The sequence below is a fragment of the Cololabis saira genome, chromosome 16, assembly GCF_033807715.1.
Source record: "Cololabis saira isolate AMF1-May2022 chromosome 16, fColSai1.1, whole genome shotgun sequence".
Lineage (NCBI taxonomy): Eukaryota > Metazoa > Chordata > Actinopteri > Beloniformes > Belonidae > Cololabis > Cololabis saira.
This window is the reverse complement of record NC_084602.1, coordinates 20,114,074-20,142,000: the sequence shown is the minus strand read 5'-3', so window position 1 is coordinate 20,142,000 and position 27,927 is coordinate 20,114,074. Positions and strand designations below refer to the sequence as shown.

The 27,927-nt window shown below is 40.7% G+C and overlaps 1 protein-coding gene across 1 annotated transcript; it reads left to right on the top strand.

Annotated features, from left to right (window-relative positions):
* Positions 1-1,641: 1,641 nt before the first annotated feature.
* tonsl (tonsoku-like, DNA repair protein) lies at positions 1,642-26,372 on the top strand. Its single transcript, XM_061744011.1, has 28 exons — positions 1,642-1,931; positions 2,015-2,110; positions 7,289-7,431; positions 7,526-7,709; positions 7,793-7,922; positions 8,613-8,784; positions 8,872-8,986; positions 9,714-9,865; positions 9,964-10,116; positions 10,310-10,435; positions 11,995-12,196; positions 12,289-12,344; positions 12,432-12,521; positions 12,672-12,744; positions 12,863-13,026; positions 15,178-15,301; positions 15,400-15,641; positions 17,098-17,572; positions 17,667-17,884; positions 17,969-18,051; positions 18,226-18,382; positions 18,698-18,776; positions 19,540-19,847; positions 20,616-20,787; positions 20,945-21,120; positions 24,240-24,313; positions 24,526-24,659; positions 25,727-26,372. Exons 1-28 carry the CDS (start codon positions 1,907-1,909, stop codon positions 25,921-25,923), a joined length of 4,320 nt encoding a protein of 1,439 aa, XP_061599995.1. The 5' UTR covers positions 1,642-1,906; the 3' UTR covers positions 25,924-26,372.
* Positions 26,373-27,927: the final 1,555 nt, after the last annotated feature.

Sequence of the window (27,927 nt, the reverse complement as noted above, 5' to 3'; positions counted from 1 at the left end):
ATCACCATTCTGTTCTCGCATGGCTGATGGTTTTTTTTTCTTCTTTATTGAACACAATAAACAACATAGAACAGTAATTAAACATCTTCTCGTAAGGATGATAATACTTAGCAGACATAATATGAGAGGCTGTCAAATATAGAGCTATATAGAAAAACAATTAACTATATATTGAAATAAAAGACAAAACAGGGGATTTTATAAAGTGCAAACTATAAAAGTATCACAGTATTTAAAATCAGGCAAACCAAAGTGCCAAAAAGAGGAGCAAGGACTGAGGCATGCATTGAAAAAGCAGAAAACAAGATATATCGTCACAAATCTTTTTAGCGATTTTGTTTGAGTCTATTTTTCTTAGGGATAAGAAGAATAATTTAAAATCATTTAAAAAACAATCAAATGAGGGTTTGCTATTCCTCCACTTACTACAAAGAATATGATATTTACCCATGACCATAACTATATTTATTATGTCAGATACATTCGACTTCAAGTTATCTATATAGAAAAAAATATGAGAGATATCAAAGACTGGTATGTCCTCTATTCTAAGTAGTAACCAGTTTCTTAATTCTAACCAGAAGTTTCTGGACACAGGATAAAGGGGAAACATATGTTCTAAAGTTTTAATTGCTACATTACAGAAAGCACATTGATCAACTTCAAACTTGAATATTTTTTTAAGGAATTCTGCAACCGGGTACACTTTATACAATATTTTAAAGTGAGTTTCCTTAATCTTTGGGGAAATGGGCCATCTAATATATTTAAAATGAGCTTTTATCAACATAGACACAGTTATTTTCTCATTCTCTTGAGGTTTAAATCCTCGGTTATAATCATAAAATACTGTTGATTTCCAGGCAGCATTAATCACTTTGTTATTACACTTATTATCATTCAAGTTACACTCGTAATTCGCCAATTTTGGCAGTATCGATTTAACACTTGAATAAAAAAAAATAAAAAAAGTATTTTTGATTAATTGAAGGAGTGGGAAGGGAATTGCTTTACAAATCTTATCATATTCCCTCTGAGTACAATTTATTTTATATTTTTCTAACCAAGCCCTGTAGTCCAAAAGACCTCCATCAGAATCCATCATATTACTCATACCAGTCTCTCTTAAATATTGATTTTCTATTTACTATGATTACTCTATTGGCCTGGCTGATGGTCAGAGCAGTGGATAAAACAGCTCTGGGTCTGGGCTGGGCTGAAGCCTCAATTATGGTTCTGAGTTAAATCGACGCAGAAACTACGGCGTAGGGTACGCGGCGACGCGCACAATACGCCGTAGCCTCTGCGTTGGTGTAACGCGGGACCATAAATCAGCCTTGAGGTTGCAGAAGCGTTTTATAATCTCGCGTTTACCAATGAGATTTCGCTTTCGGTGTATTCTTTACCCTACGTTTGTTCTGTCAGGCTTACTTTATTAGGGGACGCTCCTATAACATAACATGGCGCTCGAAGCGTACTTTATCTGGATAAATGAATAGTTAAAGTATGATTTTAAAGCAGATGATGGGATTTTTCTTTCTTTTTGACGAAAGAAAAAGTTATCTCACCGTACGAGGATGAATGAAACGCCTGCGAGACAAAGACGTGGGGTAAATATTGCCCTAGTCTTTGACGTGTGTCTGGCGCGGCAATGCAAAGTTTATCCACAAACCAAACGCTAAAACAGCTATTTATTACCACAGATGAGCAATAACATTGAGTTATTTTATGTAACATCGCCTCCGATCGTACACTTACACGATCATCGAGCATTGGCGGAGCCGTCAGAGAGAATGAGGACGGAAGTTTGTTTGGTTCATGTGTGAGTTGGCGGTAAATTTGAGCTAAAAGTTAACCGGTTTGTTGTCACTCAGTTGCTTTTATCAGCCGCTTGAGCTGGACCGAGATGAGCTCTTCAAGGGAAATCAGGCGTAAGTGAAGCTTTCCTTTGGGCTTTTCCCTGCAGATGCAAAAGGCGTGTATAAGTACTGGTTGTTGTGAACTGTTGTTGCAGAGCTGGAGAAGGCGAAGAGCAAAGCTCAGGCCAGCAACAACCTGCGGGAGGAGGCGAACATCTGCAACCAGCTGGGAGAGCTGCTGGCCCGCAGCGGTGAGGGCTTTAACCAGTACTCGAGTTGTAAAAAAACATCAGGGGGGATGGTGGATTTTATCATATGGGGACAGATAATTTGTGCTGATTACAAATAATATAATATATTACAAATAATAGCACTGACCAAAACACCTGCAGAAATACTGCAGGAATGACATAGCAGCAGTTAAATGCAGCCTTCTGTAAGCTTTAAATATCCACTGGGCTTACATCAAATACATCAAAACACAACAATAAAAACTATTTTCTGAACTTATCAATATCACTCTGTCCTTCACAGGATAAGTAAAATGGATCACTGCAAAAACTCAAAATCTTAACAAGAATATTTGTCTCATTTCTAGTTAAAATGTCTCATTTTAGTAAAAAAAAAATCTCATTACACTTAAAACAAGACTCATCACTGGAAAAAACAACAATTTTCACCTGTTTTAAGTAGATTTTCACTTGAAATAAGTAGAAAAATCTCTAGTGGAACTTGTAATAAGAAGATAAATCCCAATGGCGATTTTCCTACTTATTTCAAGTGAAAATTTACTTGAAACAGGTGAAAATTGTCAAATAAGTTATTTTTCTGGTGTTATTTTTCTGGTGATGACTCTAAATGTTGAAATAGCAGTAAAACCACATTCATTGATGAAATGACATAAGGGATGGAAAGGGGGGAGGGCAGTTTTACTGGGGGGATGATTTGGACCGTTTTTATTTCAGGGGGGGTGCCATCCCCCCTCATCCCCCCTCAACTCCAGTACTGCTGATAACTATGATACAGCTGCCACTCAGGAAGGTTATCATACCAAAATATCATCTATAGACATGGATCTTTTCAAAAATCCTAAGTAAGTTTTGTCACCTTGAGTGGCACTGACAAGTGAGATTTCGGGCTCTGGCCCATGGACTAATACACATGAGTTTGAGTTTAGAGTTTATTTACAAATAATTAAAAAACACAAATACAGATAATAATCAATCAATTGAGGTTTGCTAAATGGGACTCCCCAGACGCTACTGTAGCTTATGAATAGGGCCCCAGTCACACAGCAAAACAACTATAAATTACACATATAATACATATACATATAATAACCTTATAACTTAAAAAAGAAAAAACACAATAAAACCCTGAGACCTCCTCAGATTTCCTAGATACAAAGATATTCTTATAAAAATAATACATCAGGTATTGGTACATAAACAATTTAATAAGAGACATAATTTAATAACAATTTTTGTTTTAGTCTCTTTTTTAAAATTGAGAGAGATCCAGACTCTTTTATAGCACTATCAATCTCATTCCAAATTTTTGGACATTTACAGGTTACACTGAAACTTGTACATTTCAGTTTTCTTTTCTTTCCCTTTAAAAGTTGTTTTCCCCTTGTGGTGTGTTCATGAGTGGGAGCATAAATGGAGATGAGATGACAGAGTCTGTCATTGAGTCTAAACACTACATTGTACATTACACAGGCATTGTGTAAAATGTTACACTCGGTAAGTTTCAGAATCTTATATCCATAAAAAAGAGGATCAGAGGGAGCATTGAATTATCTCCATGATATAACTCGAATCACTTTCTTTTGTAAGATCTGTAGTTTGTCAACATAACTTGGATATGTATTACACCATAAAACATCCATCCAGTGAACTATCTGATTTTTGATTTGATTTATTTTGTACATTTGTCGTGGTTTACTGGTGTGACAAACAAGGTATGCAGGTTAAATGGGGAAACAGCCTCTCCTCACCCTTCAGTGTAGGCAATGGTGTCCGGCAGGGGGGGCTTCTGTCTCCAGCCCTGTTCAGCCTGTACATGGACAACCTGTCCAAGCAGTTGGGGAAGTGTAAGACAGGTTGTCTGATAGGGAACACTGTTAAACCATCTGATGTACGCAGACGATTTGGCCATTATGTCCCCAGCACTGTGGGTTCCAGCAGCTGTGGATTTATGCTCCGAGTCTGGGGTTGAGTTTGATGTAAAGTACAATGCAAAAAAGAGTGTTGTATTGATATGTAGGACCAAGGAGGATCAGATGCTGCACCTTCCAGTGTTTTACCTGTCAGGGCAATCCATTTGTTTATCTAACTGTCCATGTTACCAATGGCGTTCGGCAGGGAGGGATTTTGTCACCGGTCCTGTTTAATTTTTATATGGAGGACCCTTCTGTGCAGTTGAATAAGTGTGGAACAGGCTGTATGATAGGTGATGATGTACTTGTCAACCACTTAATGTACGTGGATGATCTGGTTATTTTCAGTCCATATAGTGCTGGCCTCCAGCAGCTGCTGAGGAATGTTCTCAGTACGGGTCTGAATACGATGTTAAATATAACACAAAGAAGAGTAATGTGATGATTGTCCGTAGCCGGGGAGATAGAAAGTTAGCTTTTCCTGACTTCTTTCTGGCAGACTCTGCTCTCACCGAGTGTGACGAGGTGAAATACCTCGGTCATTTTATGACTAATGATCTCTCCGATGACAGAGATATTTACAGACAGTGTTGAAGGATGTATACCCAAGCTAATATGCTGCTGCGCAAATTCAGCATGTGCTCGGTGGATATTAAAATTTCCTTGTTTAAAACATATTGTACATCCCTATACACTGGCCACTTGTGGTGTCGGTACAAGAAAAGCAGCATGCAGAGGCTCACTGTGGCTCATAATGACTGTATGAGGCTGCTTCTTAAAGCCCCAAGGAGCTGTAGTGCCAGTCATATGTTTGTCAGTGTTGGAGTACCAACCTGTGCTGCTGTGCTACGGAATTTGATATATAAATTTATATGTAGAGTATCTAACTCTTTAAATAGCATTATCACTTTCTTAATGAATCCTGCACTTAGCTCAGTCAGGTTCACATCTACGTTGTGGAACCACTGGCGTTCATGTCTCTAAACTTGCGCCTGACACTGTTTTCTTTTTGTGTCACTGTTGTTTTTAGTCTTCTGTATTGTGGTCAGAGGTGGACAGAGTACTCGACCCCAGTACTTGAGTAAGAGTACAAATATTACTGGTCAAAATTTACTCCGTTACAAGTAAAAGTAGCTCAGTCAAAATATTACTCGAGTAAGAGTAGAAAAGTACTTGCTTTTAAAGGTACTTAAGTATCCAAAAGTAAATGCTTTTAAATTTACTTTAAGTAAAAGTAAGAGTAAGAGTACATTTCTTATTTTCCACATCAGTAAATTACTATATTTTTTTGTAAATTAATTTAAGGATCTTTTAACTCTTGTTTCTGAGAATTAACTCTTTGAAACCAGCTGCACTGATGTGCTGCTTTTAGAACCACAATGTTATATAAAACCTGCAGAAACACCAAAAACAAATCAAATGAATGGGATCATACGCAGGCGTAGCCATTGTTGCGGCTCTGTCTTGACTTGTTGCGGCTCCGTCTTGACAAACGCAGACCACTTTGGCGGTATCGTTTTGAGGAGGCTTGACGTATTTCCGCTTTACGTACATCCCAGTGGAGAGCGTGCACTGTGATTGGTCTCCTCCTTTGACAAAAACAGCTTGTGTCCAATAGGATTTTAGGGAAGAAGAAAAAAGAGCAGACCTAAAAGTAACGAGTACTTTTCAGCCTTCCTAGAAATTTACTCGAGTAAAAGTAAAAATATTTGTCTTGGAAATGTATTCAAGTAAGAGTAATAAGTACCAAAGAAATCTAATACTCAAGTAAAGTACAAATCCTCTGGAAATGTACTTAAGTACAGTACTCAAGTAAATTTACTCCGTTACTGTCCACCACTGATTGTGGTTGTTGTTGTCTTTTATATCATAGGTTGTTGTCTTTTATATTGTGTATGTTATATGTATAATTTTTTATGGTACTATGCACCTCTTCTCAAGATGTGTCTTTAATAAAGTATGAAATGAATTGAATTGAATTGAATTGAATTGATTTGTACAAATTATCTTGGGCACATAATTACTGACAAGATGGAAGATGACGCTGACATGTACAGGCAGAGATGAATGTTGTATGTCCAAGCAAACATGTTAGTCAGGAAGTTCCATTACTGTTCCGATGATGTGAAAGTGAGCTTGTTTCGTGCTTACTGCACCCCTATGTGTGCAGCCCCATTATGGATCAGCTACAAAAATGAGACCCTGCACAAACTTCAGGTAGCATATAATGACTGTCTGAGGATACTGCTGAAAAAGCCCAGGAGTAGCAGTGCTAGTAAACTGTTTTGTGACTCGGGGCTAAGCACTTTACAGGCTCTCTTGAGGAACCTGATGTTTAAGTTTATGTCTCGACTTGATGACTCACAAAACTGTATAATAATGAAGCTCACAAGCCCCAGGTGCAGTTCAGAATCAGAATCAGAAAAGGGTTTATTGCCAAGTTTGTGAAACTCACACAAGGAATTTGTTGTGGTGATTGGTGCAATACAATACGAATATAAAAGCAAATATATAAGAGATAAAATGTATAAACAGAAATGTACAATATGAGGTTTTTAAAGTGCAGGATATGAGTCTGTACAAAAGTGACTTAGGATGTGCGTTAATGTTAATGTGTTAATGTGTTCGGTCAGATATTATCAATCATATCTATGGAAACATTGGTATGGGTGCCTTTTAAGACTCTCATGAATAAGAGTATGTTTTTATGTGTTTATGTAGTTGTCTTGCTATTGGGTCTAAAGCCTGTAATAAAGTTTATATATACATGTAAAAAAACAACAATTCAAGAGAAGGTAAAAAAAAAAAAAATAAACAAAGAATTTCATACTTTAACACTTGATATCTTAATTTTTTTGTATTATTAAGTTTATTTTTGTCAGCTACAATGTACAAAATGCCATTAGTCTCAGAGATGAGAAAAGAATATTGTTATTTTGTATTAAAGTTAATTGCTGGATAATAATTAGTTTTCCATGTGTTCATGTTATGCAAAAATATGCATGTAATTCAATTCAGGTTCGAGTCAAATAAGTTAAAAAATCGTTTCACTTACAAAAAAAGGGCTAAAAAAATTCACCACGCCAGGAAAGGTGAAGGCAATTGGGCTGGCCGGCCTGCAGATGAGGTGTCCCTTATTTATTTTTCAGGGAATTGGCAACCCTAGCCACTTTACATCTTTGACATCAACTTGTACTTTTCGTTGTCTGCTGGCCTGGAAAGTCCGTTTCTTTGTCGGTCTCGGTGATTCATGTATTCTGTTTCCCAGGGAACTATGAGGCAGCCATCAGTGAGCACCAGCAGGAGCTGAGTCTGTCTGAAGCCTTAAAAGATGTGATTGGACGAGCTGTGGCCTGCCGTAAAATAGGGGAGTGCTATGCAGAGATGGGAAAGATCGATGCAGCTTTGAAGGTGAGTAGACTCAGTGTTGTGGTTATAGGTCCACAGTGATATTTAGGATGTGTAGAAGCAACTATGCATGTGTGTATTTGTTGTTTTTGCCCAGCACCAGCACTGTCACCTGGACCTGGCTCGCTCCGTCAGGGATCACGCTGAAGAACAAAGAGCCTGGGCCACCATCGGCCGGACGTATCTCTTCCGGTATGAATCAGACCAGTCCAGGAAGAGTTTAAAACAAGCAGCAGATGCTTTCAGGAAGAGTTTGGACATTGTGGATGAGCGTCTGCAAGGTGAGTGCTGTTACCGTTTTCAACCGTTTTTATTTTATTTTTTTAAATAACACGGTTTTTTCAAATATTTGTTTAACTCGCAGGGAAAGTGCATGAGCGAGAAATCGGTGAGATGAAGGCTCGTTTGTTTCTCAATCTTGGTCTGGTCGCCGATCATCTTGGAGAGTCCCAAAGCTGCAGCGAGTTCATCCGACGCAGTGTCTTTATTGCTGAGTAAGAGCGTGCTCAACTAGACCATTGTCTCCCAAGCTGGGGTCCAAGCTCCCCATGGGGGGGCGCAAAACTTTGTCTGCTTTGAGGATATGCAGTTGTAAAAATTATATTTGCGCATGTTAAATAAATAAAAAATCATAATAACACACCTAATGGAATACTGTAATGCAAGTCTGTATAAACCCACGTAGTATTTTAAAATGACCAAAATATATTTCTAAGATATTTAGCAGGATAAAAACTTAATAACTTATTATTATATCATTATTTAACATTTAATCATACTACTACTCCGACAGGTTGTTAAAGGAAAAATGTTAAAACATTTTTGTTCTCATATTAAAAGAGACATTTTTCAGAAATTATTTTATGTCCTTGCAATTATTTTCTGTGCGTATTTTATACATTGATGACACAAAATGAAGGTGAGAAAGACAAAGTCATATCTATACAGGGTAAACCAAAGAGAAATGTATCAAAAAAACATAATTAATGTTCATTTTTTCAATTAAAGACTATTTTGGTGCTAGTACGTGCGGGTAGGGGGGCTTGGCTGGTCTTAGACACAAGTAGGGGGGAACAAGGAAAAAAGGTTGGGAACCACTGAACTAGACTGTTGACTGTGACTGTGGTGCACAACAAGCAACGACATTCAACGTACTGATCAGTCTCCATATTTGTCCTCTAAAGGAAGAAAAATCTGATAGAAGATCTCTACCGTGCAAACTTTAACCTGGGCAACATCTATTTCCGTAACGGTCAACACTCGAGTGCCGTCCGCTGCTTGGAACAAGCCAAGGAGTGCGCCAGGAAGATGAAAGACAAGTTCACTGAGAGCGAGTGCTTTCACTCCATCGGCAAGGTACGACCTGCACCACTTCCTCTGCTGCGTGTCCCTGGGATCCTGCAGGTTGTAATAAGTTTGTGTGGGGACGACCTTCGCCCACAGGTGCAGCTGTCTCTGGGGGATTTTGTAGCAGCCCGGCGATCTCTGAAGAGAGCGCTCCAGCTCGGTTCCCAGCAGGCTCAAGACAAACAGGCAGTGAAGAAAGCGTTCAAATATGGTGAGAGAGCAAGTTTTGACCCTCTCAAGTAGGGCTGGGCGATATATCGAGATTTTAATATATATCTATATATTTTCAAACGCGATATGGTACGAGTCAATATCGTTTATATCGATTTAAATTTTTCTTTTTTTTTTTTTATGATTTTGATATAGCTTATTTTGTGACAAATTGACTTGAATGTTTTATTTGAGATTTTCACAAATGTTTTGTTATTTGCACAACTGTCAACCTCAGTGGAAAAGTCTGCCTGTTACTGTCTACATTGTATTAATTGCACAGTGTATTTTAATTTAATTGTTATGCAGGAAAGGGATATTTGTTTTATTTTATTCAAGAAGCATTTTTATTCTATATATGCAGGCAGTTTATTTTTATTTCATTTGTTTTATACATTTTGATATTGTGCAGACCTCTGTTAATAAAGGTACCTGTGTGACATTTGGCACGAGGCTTTGTATTAAAACTGACTGTTTTTTTAAGGGTTTGCCTCAGAAAAAAATGAAGCTAACAGAGATGCTATGCTATAATGCTTTGGGGGAAACCCCAATTATGGCACAGAAAAAATATCGATATATATCGAGTATCGCCATTTAGCTAGAAAATATCGAGATATGACTTTTGGTCCATATCGCCCAGCCCTACTCTCAAGCTTTATTATCTTAGTTTCCTAAAATGTTCTAAATAGCTGCTTAAATTTCATGAATTGTCTTTTTGACTTTCACAGCTGACCAGGGCTTTAGGTTGGAGGAGGAGTGGGGGGAAGATCAGGGCAGAAGACTGGGCTCCCATCAGGCCGTGGAGCTGGCCGAGCAGCTCGGGGACCTCTATTGTAAGGTCGGCTGCTACAGCAAAGCTCTGGGGGCCTATCAGGCTCAGGTGAGGCTCCTCAGGAGACGTTGATCACACTCCAATCCCAGATGTCTTAAACTAATCTCCAAACATTCACTGTATTTGGGATCTCTCTTGCGGTCCAGTTGCAGAAAGCGGAGGCGATGGGAAAGCATCCCAGGGAGCTGGCTGTCATCCACGTATCTCTGGCTGCGACACACACCGACCTGAGACAGCACAGCAAGGCGGCCGACCACTACAGGAAGGAGCTGGATTTACGACAGGGCAGCTCTAAGGAGGTGATCACGAGGAATTTAGATCTTGAATATTTATTTTTTTCTTCCCCAGTGGATTACAGACCTTCTTGTCATCCTCTCACTCTAATTCTATATTATGTAGATCATTCAGTGGCGTCTGGAATAATAAGTCACCATTTAAAGCACCTTGTTTTGGGAAACTGTGCGACTTCTCACCGATTCGTGTCTGTATCAGGAGTGCAAGACGTGGCTGAACATCGCAGCAGCTCAGGAGGAGAACGGCTGCACCTGCGAGGACTTAGACGTCAGTTACAGCGCAGCTTTACGCTGCGTTCAACCTTCGGGGCCGGCCAGACTCCAGGTGAGTTAGAAAGTGTGGCTAAAAGATATAGATGGTGAAAAGAAAGCTGCATTTAAAATGTTTTAATTTTGAAAAAAATGGATTTCATGCCAAATCTGTATCTTTTTATTTGGATAACTTTGCATTCAATCGCCATAATAATCGCCCAAGTAGTGGTGGTGAGAGTGTTCACTCCTGTGAGCTGTGGAAAGAGCTGCCAGGCCAAGGTTTGGCCACCACAGGAGATCTGGTACATGAATCAATGAATCAATGGATCTGTGGATGAATCAGCGTATCAATCAATGTAGCGGACAGTTCCACTGGTCGTCATTGAAGCACCAAGACCAGACTGTGTCAGCCTCTCGTGATTCAGAGGCAGGACAGCAGTGGGTGAGAGCAAGCTTGGGGGTCGTACGCAGGCAGTCTTTACCTTTGTTGGTAGATGATTATTTGATCAATTTAAAGAGTGGGTCTGTTTTCAGAGAAGACTTGTATTTTATCTTAGGTTGGAACTGATGCCCAGTGGGTTGTTGGAACTTGTATTTCATCCACAGCAAAACTACTTTATTCCTATTTGAGAGCATTGTACTTAATTAGTTGGTTGTTTTTTCCCAGTAATAGTTTGTCTCCCCTCCATCCGTCGTTACCATAACACCCCCCAGTGTGATTTACTCTGGGTGAACCTAGTTTGAAGTGGGAAGTTCTGCATGGAGCAGACGGCAGGTCTGCAAGTGTTGCAGCCCCTTGAGCAGTTTGGAAAAGGAACGAAGGACGAGAAGACCGATGACGGGATGAAGACGAGCAGAGGTTATGGATGTCAGATGTTTTAATGGTATTTGGTGTAGGGGGTGGAGTCGGCCCCCCCACCAGTGTTATAATAGTTTTGAATTTTTTATTTTAGTTTAGTTTTATTTCGTTTTGACTTTTTCTCCTTCACTTCAGCTAGTTTTAATTCCTTTTTAGTGTGGGTTTGCTAGTTTTTATTAGTTTTTATATTTTCAAAAATGCTTAGTTTTAGTTTAGTTTTTATTGGTTTTAGTTTTAGTTTTAGTTTTGACGTCACGGACCGTGAGGCGTTCAGGTGCCGTAGCTGCCAGTTGGAGATAAACGGCCAGAGCGGAATAAATTGATCATACCAAGAGGCTTATATTGACAGGGACGAAAACGGAGGAAATTATATCTATAATTTCAGTTAGTTTTAGTTAGTTTTCTAAACACGCAATATAGTTTCAGTTAGTTATCGTTTTCGTCTTTTAATTTTCGTTTTTATTTAGTTCAGTTAACGAAATAGTTTTTTCAATTTTAGTTTTTGTTATTTCGTTCGTTTTGGTGAACGATAATAACTCTGCCCCCCACTTCCTCAGACCCTTGTAGTTCTGGTCCAACGTGAATTTAGAGCTCTCACCTGAGATTTATCAAAAGCAAGAAAGCAGCCTTCTGCATGGCTGAAGACCAAAAAAGGCTGTAACATCACAGAAAGTGATGTTAAGTTAGCTGCTCAGTCCCCTCGGGCGACACGGTCTAAAAAAAAAAAAAAAACCCCGAACAGCATCCATGAAAGCTCCCTCTCACTCCCACAGAAGCGCGTGCTGAGGCTCTGGCTGGCGTCCCAGCGGCGCAGCGGCTCATCGGATGCCGACGACACTGAAGCGAGGCTGCGTGAGCTGTGCGCTTCACAGGGCTGGAGTCCTGAGGGAAGTGACGGGGAGGAGGAGGACGAGGAGGAGGAGATGGACAACAGTGAACCACAAAATGACAGTGATGTCATTCTCTCAGACTCAGGTAGACTCGGACAAATAGATTCTATATTTACTCTTTTTCTCCTTAATGTTTAACTTGCATGATTGAATTCCTCGTTTGAATATGATCTCCAGATGAGGATTTGGAGGGTTATGACAAGATGGTGTCGGGAAGAAGGAAGGCGGGCAGGGTGAGTCGGGTGTCTCGGTGCACGTCCTTGTTTCAGAAATTTCTCATTAAAACTTTTGCACCTGTTGGGTTTGTCTGCCTGCTTTAGTGGAACAAGAGAAACGAGAAGGGGGAAACGTCGCTCCACAGAGCCTGCATTGACGGAAACCTGAAGCAGGTCCAGTATCTGGTGGAGCAGGTGAGGGGAGAGCAAATCACATTTTAAATTCTCCGTCGTTTTTAATCCCAACAGGTGTGGCGCTCTCAGTTCAGCGAGGAATCATTTAAATATGTTTTACTTTGACAGTCTGTGATGTATCATGATCACCTTTACTTGTGTGTGAGTCAGGGTCACCCAGTGAATCCCAGGGACTATTGTGGCTGGACGCCCCTTCATGAGGCCTGCAACCACGGTCACTATGGTAACCGCCTTCTGACTCGCTGCATGAGCTTTACTCGGGGTTGTTTTCTAAAGGAAACCAACCCCCCATCTGTTTTTGTTTGTCTTTAAGCATGTTCTTTTGTCTCTCCGTCACGCAGACATCGTAGGGTTGCTGCTTGAGCGCGGCGCCAACATCAACGATCCCGGCGGCCCCTTGTGTGAGGGCGTGACTCCGCTGCATGACGCCCTCGCTTGTGGGAATTTAAAAGTTGCACGCATTCTGGTGGAAAGTGGGGCTTCCGTCATGCAGAAAAACTCCAAGGTGTGTTTGTGGTTTCACACGTTTGGACAGGGACAGAATAACGAGCAGAAGTGGGCAGTGAATGGTATTTTTCTTTGTTTCACTTTCACTTAGGATGCTCGTCGAATTAGAACGGGGTTGACATCTTTAACAGAGTAACTGAGTTCACATAAAATCAGTTCTTTAGACTGTGAAAAATCAACTGTTCTAGAGGAGCCCAAAAGTCTATTCTAGTCTATGAAAGAGATTAGCTCAGGGATATCTGCCTGTGAGACACAAAACACAAACACAATATTATTTTCAGTAATAATGACATGTACATACATAAAGAGCAAAGGCAACAGAGTGAGAAAAGACTGCAGTGCATCATGGGAGAGTCCCTCAGCAGCCCTGACTTACAGCAGCATAACTGGAAGGAGGGGTGAGGACAACTGAGCTCAATCTGTACGTTTTTAAGGAAAAGGAACGTTTTAAAGCCTTTTCTCGAAGTTGGACGAGGTGTCTTCACCCGTCCCCAGCTGCTTCTGCTCCTGTATAAATGCTCCAAACCTCAGTACAAAAAATCTCACTGACGCTTGAAAACAGTGAGTCTGAAATTAGCAACACTTCTCTGTTGGTCTGCATTTGAAATGCAGAGAGTTGAGGAATAAATGAGTTTCTGTACATTATTATTAGCGAGATGGTTTCAGTACAGGAGCGGGGTAACTGAAGGCTCTGCCTCCGGGAGCCACGAGTAACCCTGCAGTGTGAGAGCGACGTGCTCTGCTGGCATAATAGCAGATCTTTAAGCTATGAAAGCCCCTAAGAGGAAAACATTTCAATTCTGTGCTCCATTTGGCAAAAAAGAAATGACGGGAGGCAATGATTGGAGAAATACAATCTCTCCTGTTAATCTTGATTAGCTGGAGGCTGTTTAGAGTCATTTTAGGACACTGTAGTAATAAATGATTGCAGTTCAGCCTTGAGATTACACATTCATGTATTAGTTTTTTTCTGCATCACTTGGAAACATTTTGACAATATTGAAACAATGGAAAAAGCAGTTCAAGGAAACTGTTTTATTTGAAAATTAATGGATAATCTTTCAAACTGAAACATACATGTTTTATTGTTTTTTTATGTAAAAAAAAAGAGCATTGGATGTGTTTTTGTATTTTTCTAAGCTTTTTATATTTAAACACAAGACAGTGTTTTAAACTCCATAAACGAGGTTAAAGATAGTGTCAACCCCTTTTTGAAACTTATTCTAATGTTAGCAAAATAAAATACATTTAGTTTTTAGTTTATTTATTTATCAATACAAGACAAATTGAACAGTAAATGTAAAAACATTGAAATAACATGCAAGGAAAGGAAGAAGCCTGGTGGCTTATACAGAATCCTTTCCATATATGAATTAAAAAAACAAATCAAAAGCTACACAAGGGGGAGTAAAAACTCCCCCTTGTAATGTAACTCAGATTAAATAATAAACACTACAAAGATGAAACAATAAGAACGTTCTTTAATGTTTTTTTTTGAATATTGGCAAGGATGGTGATGATTTAAGAGATGTATTGAGTGAATTCCACAAGTGGGGGCCTCTGAAAGTGATGAAAGATTGATGTTTACAGTGTCATATAATAGTCTTACTTACTAATATTCTTTTCATAGTAAGACATTGTTTTTTGAAATACTTTGGCAAAGGATGGATTTTTTTTTTTTACATGTAAGTTTGTTTTTAGCATCTTCATCCCTGTACTGAAGTATTCCCTCACATGTTACACATCATTAATGTTATTTGAATCCAGCTGTGAAGTCACTGGCACGACTCTGTATTTACTTAGAGCTTTGAAGCAGGTTCTGTCATGTGGAGGGAAAAAGGCCCCTTTTGAAATGGTCATTTTTAATGTATCAGTAAGAGGGAAACATCATTACCTTACCACGTACAGAGGCCGATTAGTTGAATGAAACCGCGGAAAGAGGAAAGAGGAAACTTTTTCGGTGCTAATGTTACCCCTCCAGCAGCCTGATCTTCACTCGGGTTCAGATCTGGGCTCTTTGAACCTTTCCTGGGCTTCTCTTTCTTCACATGGTCTTCAAGTCCTCTTTGACATGTGTGGAAATCATGAGACGATGTGAAGTGATGTGTGTGCAGTCGGGGCAGATTTAAAGCTGCTACTCCTCTGCTAGGGTGAATCGGCTATGGACACCCTGAGCCATTGGACGAGGACGTACAGGAGGGAGCTGGACGAGGAGACGAGGCGCGAGTGTGTCGCTACAGAGAAGCTGCTGAGGAAGGCCCTGGAAGGAGGAGGTGGTGAAGCTTTAATGTTATTATATCATGTTGGCTTTGCTTTTTGCCTCCGACGGACGCTTTCAAACACTTGTTCCTCTTATCTCTGCCAACCACAGTGCCTGCTGCCGCGGCCGCAGCCAAGCCTTTCGACGCCCTGAAGGACAGCCAGCTGTTTGATGCGGAGAACTCGGAGCCGCTGTCGGCCACCGGAGGGAGCTGTTCCTCCGGCCAAGACCGTTCCCGGAACAGCAGGAGCTCGGACGCCAAGGCGGCGGCCGGCAGCCCCAGACGGCGGCAGAGCAATGGCTCGTCCCAGAGACACAGAGCCAGAGGAACGGAGGCTGATGTTCTGTACGGGGTAAAGACTGGAAAACACTTTTCATTTCATTTAATTTCATTCATGGTATATATTCTTAATAATGTTGTACAAAATTCCATGAAGTACACATTATCACCAGTACTCGAGTTGTAAAAAAAAATCAGGGGGGATGGTGTATTTTATCATATGGGGACGGATAATTTGTGCTGATTACAAATAATATAATATATTACAAATAATAGCACTGACCAAAACACCTGCAGAAATACTGCAGGAATGACATAGCAGCAGATAAATGCAGCCTTCTGTAAGCTTTAAATATCCACTGGGCTTACATCAAATACATCAAAACACAACAATAAAAACAGTTTTCTGAACTTATCAATATGACTCTGTCCTTCACAGGATAAGTAAAATGGATCACTGCAAAAACTCAAAATCGTAACAAGAATATTTGTCTTATTTCTAGTTAAAATGTCTCATTTTAGTAAAAAAAAATCTCATTATACTTAAAACAAGACTCATCACTGGAAAAAACAACAATTTTCACCTGTTTCAAGTAGATTTTCACTTGAAATAAGTAGAAAAATCTGCCAGTGGAACAAGATTTTTTTGCTTGTAATGAGAAGATAAATCTTGTCCCACCGGCAGATTTTCCTACTTATTTCAAGTGAAAATTTATCAGAAAAAGGTGAAAATTGTCACATTTTTCTGGTGTTATTTTTCTGGTGATGACTCTAAATGTTGAAATAGCAGTAAAACCACATTCATTGATGAAATGACATAAGGGATGGAAAGGGGGGATGGCAGTTTTACAGGGGGGATGATTTGGACCGTTTTTATTTCAGGGGGGATGCCATCCCCCCTCATCCCCCCTCAACTCGAGTACTGATTATCACCATGAAAGAAAAGGAACAGGAAGAAGAAAACGTATGATACCTGCCCCTCTCTGTTAATACCATTACGTTGACTTACTGAACACCAATCTATCTATACACATATTTATAACAAGAAAACAAACAAAAATACCACTCTTCTATCTATTTTTTTTCTCTTTCTCCATCTTCTTTTTTGTGGGCACTTATCTTTTCTTTTTTTTAAATTTTCTTAAGCTGATACAAACTTGTGCAACTTTTCAGTTCCTTGCTTTGTCCATGCCATAATTTTACACCTCTAACAGAAATACACATTTGTTTTATGTTTAGTCTTGCAAAAGTATGTTTGAAATCAAGTTTAAGTGTTGTCCTCATCCTCCAATCTGAACAAATGTTGTAACTGTTCTGGTAACAATCTATATTTTGCTTTAAACATTATTTTTAAAGTTTGAAGTTCAACTATATCCGCCATTTTCAACAAACCCGCCGAAATAAATAATCTGTTTGATGGTTCTCTGATGCCTACCCTGTGAATGACTCTATCCCCACTATCAGTGGGGATAAAAAACATGACTACATGTATTCCTGATCACTGTCTTTGGGTTGCATGTGTGCTTCAGATCCAGAGCAGCAGCTCAGACGATGGCGACTCTGACGGGGCGGTGAGCCCTCTTCGTCCTGTCCGTCCTAGACGCCCTTTCCCAGCAGCCCCGAGTCAAACGGAGGTTCCACCGAGCAAGGAGCCTCCTCCGGTTCCCAGCTCGAGCCGAGAGAGTAGCAGGGAGGCCCCGCCGCCGTCCGTGTTCAGGAGAGAGGAGTACCACAGTGCCATCCGCGGCTTAGGCAGCGCCAAAACTCTTCTCCAGGGCTTCACGCAGCCTCAGTTCTCCAGCACACCGGCTGTTTCATCCAGCAGCAGATCTGCTCTTGTTCCTGAGGACGAGTACATGGCTGATGACTGGTTGGATGATGATGTGGGGGAAATGCATCCCAAGAAAAAGAGAAGGCTTCGAATGGAGCACAGGGAGGAAAATAATGAGTCTGTAACTGCGAGAAGTCAAAACAAGCAGTTTAATTCAGATACAGCCTGCAGAGGTATCTACTCAGGCTTTGTCCATTTGTTTTTGTTTTACCTCTACAATTCTGTCCTTTTCTTATTCATTTATTTGTTTAACTCTTGTTCTCTCAGGCTCTGCAGCTGACCTCTCCTCCTCCTCATCCTCCAGTCGGGGCCCCACCGCCAGAAAGAACGGCTCACTGAAGGCTCATCAGGCCAAAATGACTCAGATGCCGGGGATGCTCAGGTTAGGCAGGCGAGAGGTCAACAGGTCACACAGCCCCACTGTGACGGATGACGAGGACATGAGGCCGAGCACGCCTCCACCTCCTCCACAAATACACGCTCAGGTCAGAGGCAGATGCTACTAAAACATATTTTATAACAATTAAAAACACCAAAAGTCATATCGAGGTTTTGTTTGTGTGTTTTAGCCTCCAGCACAAGCTTTGCCTTTGCCGATCAGAATGAGAGTCAGAGTCCAGGAGGATGTTTTCCTCATCCCAGTCCCGCAAAGGTTGGTGTAGATTACATTCTCCAACAACTCCTTCCTGTTTCTGCTTCACAAAACTGCACAGCTGGACCCCCACCGGGGGTTGGTGCGCATCTGAGACGAGATAAAATAGTTCTTGTTCCAGGCCCGAGTGCGTTCCTAGTCACCTATGTGTGCATGTTTGTGTTGTGGCTGCAGCGAGGCAGATTCCTGCACCGTGTCATGGCTGTGTGAGCAGGCAGCTCGGCGGTTTTACCAGAAATGTGGCCTCCTGCCTCGTCTATCGCTGCAGAAGGAAGGGGCTCTGCTCTCCCCACAGGACCTGCTGCTGATGGTGCTGCAGACCAATGAAGAGGTGAGACAACATTGTAAAGAGACAACTAGACCAACCATGCCTGAGGAGCAGAGCTGAGGCTAGTTTTTTAAACCTAAATAACCTGTGAGATCTTCTAGTTGTGCAATATTTGCTCATTATGTGGAAGACTCTGGGTTTCCTAAAACACCTGGTTTGAAAGAATATAAATGCATGTACTGTACTTGATCTGGGTTTGGAAATGAAAGCTGCTCCAAAACAAGCTGTATTTATTTTCCAAACTACACTCAGACTCTGGGGTTAAAATAAAAAGAAAAAAAGCATACGTTGTGAATGCTGCCTGTGTGGCGTCTGCAGGTTCTGGCTGAAGTCTGCTCCTGGGATCTCCCTCCTCTTCCAGAGCGCTACAAGAAGGCCTGCGAGAGCCTGGCAGTGGGTAAGAGCGGCACGTGAAAATAAAACTCGAGCTCATATAGAGCTGGGTATCGATTCAAATGTCAAGAATCGATTTGATTCCGATTCTTAAGATTCAGAATCGATTATCACCATTTGATCCGATTCGATTTGATATTGATTTGGGTTAGTGTTGCCTGGATTATATGACTGTAAAATATATTTTTATTGTATTGTATAATTTATATTATTATTGTGAAATAATAATATATCCAAATAATCAATATCCATTTAAAGTGCAAAAAAAGAAAGTAATTGCAACAGCTCAAGCAGTAAACAAATTATTTTAGCTTGTCTGATTTATTCTGTCACCAGACACACAGCTTGCCATGAAGCGCCCGGCATTTTTCAGGTATTTCATGACAAACTGTGTCCGATAACAGAGAAACCAAACAAGCTATTGTAAATATAGATAATATGAACTTCATTGAACTAATATAACATTTAGAAATTTAAGCTGAAATGTCCAGCATTTTCTCTAAAGAAAAGTTCATTTAGTTCAGGAGTTTTCAAAACTACTGGGATTAAAGTTCACCAGGCAAAAATGTAATGATGGGGGAAAAAAAAAAAATTTAATAAAAAAAAATAAATAAAAAAAACTTCGATCTTTAGACATGCAAATCGATTTTTAGGAATTAATATGAGAATCGATTTAGAATCAGAAAATCGATTTTTTTCAACACAGGCCTAAGCTCAGATTATTTTTACGTCCTGATGTGGCGTAACCTGTGTGCTTCTCCCTGCAGAAGAGAACAGGCGCGTCACCCGTCTGTGTGAGGTGCAGGACGGGAGCTCCTCCGTCTCCGTCTGCGGCCTCGGTTTGGCCCCCTCGTCTCTCAACCCGCTGCTGCGCGCCCTCAAACTGCAGGCCAGCCTCAACGAGCTGCGCATTTCAGGCAACCGGATCTCCGCCGACCTTCTCCCTGAACTGGTTGCCACGGCGATCACCATGCCTCGGCTCCGACTGCTGGACATCTCTGCCAATTCCATAACGGGGGAAGGGCTGGAGAAAGCTGTCAATGCTCTGAAGGGACAGAGCCACCCTGCGTTCCCGGTACGGGCCTCGGCTGGAGGAGTGGTTTAATTTCATATGTCAGTGACGCTACGGTTAAGATTCAAAACTAAACATTTTTACTCACTTTTTGCAACAATTTAATTTCTTAAATATTATGAACAGACCTCATGTTGCACTGAGGCACTGGAAAAAGTTAATAACCAACACTGGAGTCGATATCAGTGATGTTTTTTCTTGAATATTATCATTATTATTGCTGGTATTATTCTGAGAGTTTCCAGAGGCCGTAACTTATAACATTTATTAAAAGAGCAAAATGCATCAAATATAATTGCTCCAAAGGAACAGGCTGATACAACAGCTGCAAAGTTTTAGGTTCCCACGTTGAATAACAATGTAAGAGGTGAAGAAAAATGAAGATTTATAAATGTTTAATTCACAAGTCATTTAAAGAAAATGATAAATTGTTACCCAGACATCCGCTCAGTGCAAACTTGCAAACCAGTAAAAACGCTTTTCTGATACCCAGAGCATGATTAAGTTTAGAAGTTGCTTGTGTTGTTCACACATGGTTTGAGCTGCTTCCTGTGTTACTTCCCAGCCTTTCTTTCTTTTTTGACACTTTGCTAATGGTGTTTACAGCAGAACAGGGAGGAGCTGCAGTGTCATTATTTGTCAAACTGACACTTTATACCAAAATCTTTCCACATATCACATCTATGATGTTTAACCCCTTAAATATGATCTACAAGTGGCACAGACTTCCCCCTCATGAACGTTGCTGTTGGCGTTTGTTTGCACCTGCAGTGCCTGGAGGAGCTTGATCTCAGCATGAACCCTCTGGGCGACATCGTGTCCCAGTCTCTGTCCAGTCTGCTGTCCTGCTGCCCCGTGCTGGCGAAGCTGTCTCTGCAGGCCTGCGGCCTCACGGCTCGCTTCCTCCAGCATCATCGGCTGGTGCTCGCCAGCGCTCTGGCAGGTAATCGTCTTTTCATCCTTTTTGTAAACGGTTTAACTCGTCACAATTCCCACTGGACATTTAGAAATGAGATTAAGTCCAATTGAGCCCGTTTGAGGATGACTACAAGATTTCAGATTGATTCGGAAAGTTTTTATAATATCTTTTGATCTCTCAGGTACAGGTCACCTAAAATCTCTGTCCCTATCCCACAATGCACTGGGCTCTACTGGCTTTGAGCTGGTATTGAAGACTCTGCCCATCCACTGTCTCACACACCTGGATCTGTCTGCTGTCCGCAGAGGTCCTGCCGACTACCCACCGCTGGAGCATCTCTCCAACGTCCTGTCACAGGTGCGCGGACACGAATAAAATCATTAAAGCCACTTCATGTAGCATTACTGTTTCTGACCCCATGGTACGGCTGGGTGATATGGACCAAAAGTCATATCTCGATATTTTCTAGCTGAATGGCGATACTCGATATATATCGATATTTTTTTCTGTGCCATAATTGGGGTTTCCCCCAAAGCATTATAGCATAGCATCTCTGTTAGCTTCATTTTTTTCTGAGGCAAACCCTTAAAAAAAACAGTCAGTTTTAATACAAAGTCTTGTGCCAAATGTCACACAGGTACCTTTATTAACAGAGGTCTGCACAATATCAAAATGTATAAAACAAAGAAATAAAAATAAACTGCCTGCATATTAAGAATAAAAATGCTTCTTGAATAAAATAAAACAAATATCCCTTTCCTGCATAACAATTAAATTAAAATACACTGTGCAATTAATACAATGTAGACAGTAACAGGCAGACTTTTCCACTGAGGTTGACAGTTGTGTAAATAACAAAACATTTGTGCAAATCTCAAATGAAACATTCAAGTCAATTTGTCACAAAATAAGCTATATCAAAAAAATAAAAAATTTCTCGATATAAACGATATTGTCTCGTACCATATCGCGTTTGAAAATATATCGATATATATTAAAATCTGGATACTTCGCCCAGCCCTACCCCATGGGGACATAAAGTTCTGCCGTGTTGACAGAAGAACCACAGACTGGTTAGGGGCGGATATACTTGCTGTTTGAGCCTGCGTTCACGTCCGTTAGCATTCACAACCAGCTGCGTTGTGAGCGTGTCTCACTCGCGTAGCACGCAAGGAGAGCGTGTCGTACCAGCGGTGACCAATTGGGGGCAGTATTCAGAGCCAGAGTTAGAAAAGTAATAAAATATTTGGTAGTAGTATAATAAACTAGCTGGTGGAATAAAGATAAATAAACAAGACGGCAACACTGGATGAAGAGGAGATCACTGCTCTGCTTTTCTTGTGATCTCAGTAAAGAAAACAGCGCTATCGGAGATGGTTTGTCGGGCCGGTCAACCAAAGCCGTCAGGAGACTGGAGAGCTTGTTCGTCCTGTGGATGCAGGCGATTGATGATGAAAAACCGTTTAGTTTAACGACTTGTTACATGAGATTTTCCTGCTAATTCAGCTCAGAACCCGATAGGGCTGGGTATCGATTCAAATGTCAAAAATCTATTCGATTCCGATTCTTAATAATCAGAATCGATTATCATGATTGGATTCGATCCGATTCGATATTGATTTGGCTTAGTGTTATTTAAAATGTTTTTTGAGCTGTTGCCTGAATTATATGACTGTAAAATAACTAGTGAAATAATAATTTCACAATAATTATTGTGAAATAACTAAGAAATAAATAACTCAAACAGGCCTTCCAATATCCATTTAAAGTGCAAAAAAGAAAGAAATTGCAACAGTTTATGCAGTAAACAAATCATTTTAGCTTATCTAATTTATTCTGTCACCACGCACACATATTGCCATGAAGCACCTGGCATTTTTCAGAAGTGTCAAGACAAACTGTGGGTCCGACTACTGGGATCAAAGTTCACCTGGCGAAAATTATGAGAAAAAAAAATCAATCTTTAGACATAAGAATCGATTTTTAGGAATTAATATGAGAATCGATTTAGAATCGGAAAATCGATTTTTTTCAACACAGGCCTAGAACCAGACACGGCGAGTCCAAGACCGCAGCAGAGCTGGCTGTCATCCTGCGCTATGTGGCGACAGGATCGAGCTGTTACAAGCTTGGAGCGTGCATGCGCATGTCGTCAGGAGATTAATTTACCGGAATATCTGGAGCAAAGTCGTGTCGGTCGAGCGATAACTGGAGAACCTCTGTATCCAACTCAGACTATTGATCGGTGGGCAAAACAGCCCACCAGCACCATCACCGCTGCATCTTCCGACGAGCACGACTGCACCAGCACTGTATTGATCTGCTGCCGCTGTTTTGACATGTTTGTCTCTGTGCGGTTGCGATGTCACATCATAAATGTGAGGATAACAGCTGCTCAGCCTCTCTTCAAAACAGTCCGCAATTTTCCGACCTCCGCGTCTGGTCACTTGTGGTCAGCTGGTATCGGACCGGGACCAGCGCCGCTAGCGGCCAGAGCGAGAACTGCAGGCCGCATGCACGTTCAGTGTTTTTGGGAGAATGTGCACGTCAACCATGGATGTATTATAAAACTGGATTGGACGTCAAAAATGGCCGCCCATTCATTTCAATGCATTCTGCTCAGCCAGCGCATAAGCCGAAAAAATCTCTGACTTCCGGGTTTACTTCCGCATACAGCGGCCCATAGAGCATGCGCAGTTGAGTCACCTCCCATGATGCTCTGGGGCCTCCCATCATGCCCCGGGGCAATGACGCGAGTATTAATATAATATATATTAATATAATATCTTAATTAATGTATATTATTACATGTATAGTATTACATATATTATTAATGTATTAATATAATATAATTACATAATATATAATAATATAAACATCCGTGGAATGCACGGACACGGCTGTGACGTCAGCCGTGACGTCACGCCCAGAAAGAGACTTTTCTTTGACTTTTCTGGCCGTTATAAAACATTTTTGACGGATATAAAGTCCATGACTTAAAAATATAGAATACAAAGATTAGTAATAGCCGGTGATTACAGCTGGAGGTGTCCTGTGAACAGTTTTAGAGGCTTCTCTTTTACTATTGCGGTCTATGGGAAAAAAGCTTTCTGGGCCGCATGGGATTTTTGGTTGCAGTACCGCGGCTGGCCACTGGGAAAAATCATCGGCGCGCCTTCTGAGTGGGAGACCCGGGGGCTGACGTCAACACATGAAACAAACGCAGGATACGCGTGTCGGCCATGATGCATACGCGTTCTGAAAAGCAAGTATATTTGCCCCCTTATGGTCCAGGATGTCTTATAAAACCACTTCGTCCCACTAGAGGTGCACCTGATCTTTCTTGGGGTATTCTGTCCCCACGTGGTCAGAATCAGTGTTACTACATAGAGTGGCTTTAATGTACTAGCCAGTTGATTTGCAAAGTTATCCACAGTATATTAAAGTCAAACTCTTGCATTTCTTTTTTTTCTTAGGATGAATGTTCTTTGACTCACCTGAGTCTGGCAGCAAACGGGTTGACAGACAGCGACGTAGCCATCCTGGCCAGGTTTGTGTTTGCTTCGGATTTTTATTTTTAAGTGCAAACCTTTTTGTGTTACAAATCAGTAATAACATGTTAACATCTTATTTTGGGAGATTTAATGAATTTATTTTGACAAATCACGTGCAATGAGTCTGTTTTCTTAGCAGCTTAATGCGGCACCCTTCCATCATCTGTTACTTGCCTCTGCAGCCGTATCCTTCTTTAATCTCTTGCAGGTGCCTGCCGTCGTGTCCCAGTTTGGTGAGTCTGAACCTGTCAGGAAACCCCTCTGTGACTTCAGCGGGACTTCACAACATCCTGATGTCCATCAGAGAGGCCTGTCGACCGTTGAAGCTTCTAAACCTTCAAGGTCTGCTCAGATCGGCACTGACACAGTTTCTGCTTTAGTTCTGTTCAATAAAGTTCACTCTACCTTCACTGTGTCTCCCGAAAACACATTATAGGTTTCTTTTTAAATATGTTCAAAATATTTGAGCTGTTTTTGAGAGAAAAATACATAATTCAGTATGTTTTACAATTATGAATGAATAAATTAGCAAACTAATTTAATACGTTCATGCTCATTCAACACTAACTTTAATGCAATTTTATGTAACTTTGTTAAATGCATATCCTAGACTTCCAAAGCTCACAAAGCAGTTTATTGTGATGAAATAGTCTGCTTTTGATTTATACTGTTCAGTAAAATGTTTTAGAGAAAAACCTCTTCATGCCTTCATTTTCAATCAGGGAAAGTATTTGCTGGTCGCCAGAAAAAGGTGCTTTTGCTATCTTTAGGCTTCTCTTATTTGAAGGATGTCTCTCTTTCTAAATATCCCGCGGAGGAAAGAAGATCAAGGAGGCTTGCTTTGAATGAGTATAGACGTGTATCCTTTGCTGATGTCTTTTTGACACGCATATGAAACAAGGACAAAAATAAGGAAAAAAGCAGTAGTTCGGAACAAAACGGCGGTGAGATGAAATGGCTGCGTCACTGGTTGGTGTCAAACGTCTGTCACATTGCCTCCTCTGCTCACAACTTTGGTGAAAAGGCAGAGGTGTAGAGGAATTTATGATAAAGGGACTGTTTTTACATCCCTCTAACTGCACAAACGGGCAAATGTGTGACAACTGTTGGAAAAGAAGTCAGGTTGAAATTCACGTAAAAGTTCACCGCAGGTAGAATAATGGTGAATTACGTGCACTATGGAGGAATGGCCTTAAACTGAAATAATATGCAGCTGTTGTAACTTCATAAAGCTACCTTCGGTCAAGAATTTCATATGGCGTCATCAGTGAGGTTTTACTTCTTTATCGTAATTAATAATGTAAGCGCGTGTACATTTAAAGAAATGCCTACTTTTGTATTCCAGATTAAGCAGCAGCAGCAGCAGCAGAGGTATCTCTAAAGCGTTGAATTTCTGTTCTTGCACCCAGGTTGTCAGGTGTCTGGTCCCTGGGACAGTGAAGAATTGGACGGTCTGTCCAAGATGGTCCTGGATCTGCGTCTTTGCTCCCAGGGCTTGAACAAGCTGGATCGACAGGCCTTAAAGGAGAGCTGGGACAAGACCCAGCCGCACGGATGCTCGCTGGACCGGAACGCCAAGTGCCTGCTCTCTTCCGCATCCTCCTAACGGGAGACCTGGGCCTCTCTGATGATGTTATAGCTTCCGGCATCTTCTTTCCTTCTTAATTGCTGAAGAACTTTTGAGTCAGCTATTGTAATAAAGTTGATCTGCGGAGCGAAACCTCGAGACAACATTCAGAAGATGTCTGGTTTTTGTATTTTGTATTTATTTACGTGTACTTGTGCAGAAAGATTTGTCTCTGTTTGCCCTTAAATCGTTGAATTACGGTGCGATTTGCATTAAAAAGAACAATAAAAATAAAAAAAGATTTGTAGCTTCATTTTTACACCTGTGACTGGTTCCTTCAAATTATACAGGTTTAACAGTTGATGTGAAGTGCAGATCATACAAAGGGCCTATGCTTGCTACAAAGTTTAGAGATGTGTTTATCGTGGTTAAACTGGTTTTAGTTTGAACATTTTACTCTAGTTTATGTTGTCGCATACGTACAGCTTTCCAGAGACGAAGAGTTTGAAGTCCCGTCTTCAGTCGTGCGTTTTTCAATGTGCAATGTTGTCGCCAAAAATGAATATATTTCTTGGAAAATAATTTCTGAACATCATTGTGCAATACAAAATAAAATTGCAGCTGAAATCAGTGTATGAATCTTCAGTTGCTCACTACTCCCATGGGTATTGAGATTGAGGTGGTTTCACAATAGATGATACTTTAGGATTTTGATTGATACTCTCAATTTTGTCCCACGTACTGAACTGACTTAAAAAAATGAAAGGAGCTGAAATATGTTTTTTTTTTTATCTTCTGATTTATAAACATGCCTGTTGACAATGTTCTCGAAGCTTTTACTCACCACTTTACCTTGTGCGCTCAGGTTGGATGGTGTGCTTTGTTCTCCCGTAGACTTGGTGTTGTGGAAATGTTATAAATTGCACAAAGTAAAGTACTGATCCTTAACAAAACTACAACACCGGTGAGCTCGAGATTACCAAAGTTTATTTTAACTGGTGCGCACCAGGAGAGTCGACGTGCAGCACGCAGGCTTGGACAGTCGAGTCTGAGGAAATATGGTGTCTGACTTCTTTATATATGAATGGGTAAGACTTGTTAGACCACTGAAACAATGGTCATTCAATGGAAATTGTGCCCCCCCCCCCCTGCATGACAGACACATGGTTCCAGTTCTCCTAGAGAAGGCACACACTACAAAAGAGGCGTAGTCCTTTCTGCATCTACACAGACATTACAAAAGAAGTGCAACACCTTCATCTGCATCCACATCCTATACATCCCCCTCTATCTAGTTCTGGCCCTTTGTTGGTATTTGCATTTACACAGCTGTTGATCTCCCCCTCCACCATACTGCTCCCCACAGCTGCCGACCCCCTGTTAGAAAAATACAATGTTTGAATTTTTCCATGAAACTTGGACACAACATTCCTTGTTTCCAAAGTTATTCTTGATATTCTCTCATCCTGCCTACAGACTTACATTCTTGGAAAAAATGTTTTGTCATTTCTCCCAAGACCTCCAGACCCAACTGTACCTAAAGTCCGAACTAAGGTGGGGGAAAAGGCATTGAAGTATGCTGCTCCCCATGCTTGGACTCAGCTTGAACCTGAAAGATCTGGTCTCATTACATGATTTTTAATACCATTTGATTTGAATATTCTTCATGCATCTGCTTCTGGTTGTAGATGTAATGACTAACAATCATTACCCATGATTGTAATGGCCTTTGAAACCGTTTTGACATCTGCATAGTCATGGTAACACTTTTTCATACTGTGGGCGAGTGGGAGCATATTGATGTTTAACAACAAAGGCCCCACAATTGAACCCTGAGGAACTCCAAACTTTCTTTTTTATATTTTTTTTATTTTTGATTACTGTCTGCAGTAACCAATCCCTGATTTTGAGAAAAAAGTGGGATACATGCCAGTCCATCACACACACACACTTCTATTGTCAATATAGAATCACCAATGAGCATGTTTTTGGATTGTGTTTCTTTTATTTATTTTATTGACTGATTGAATGCCATTTCAATAA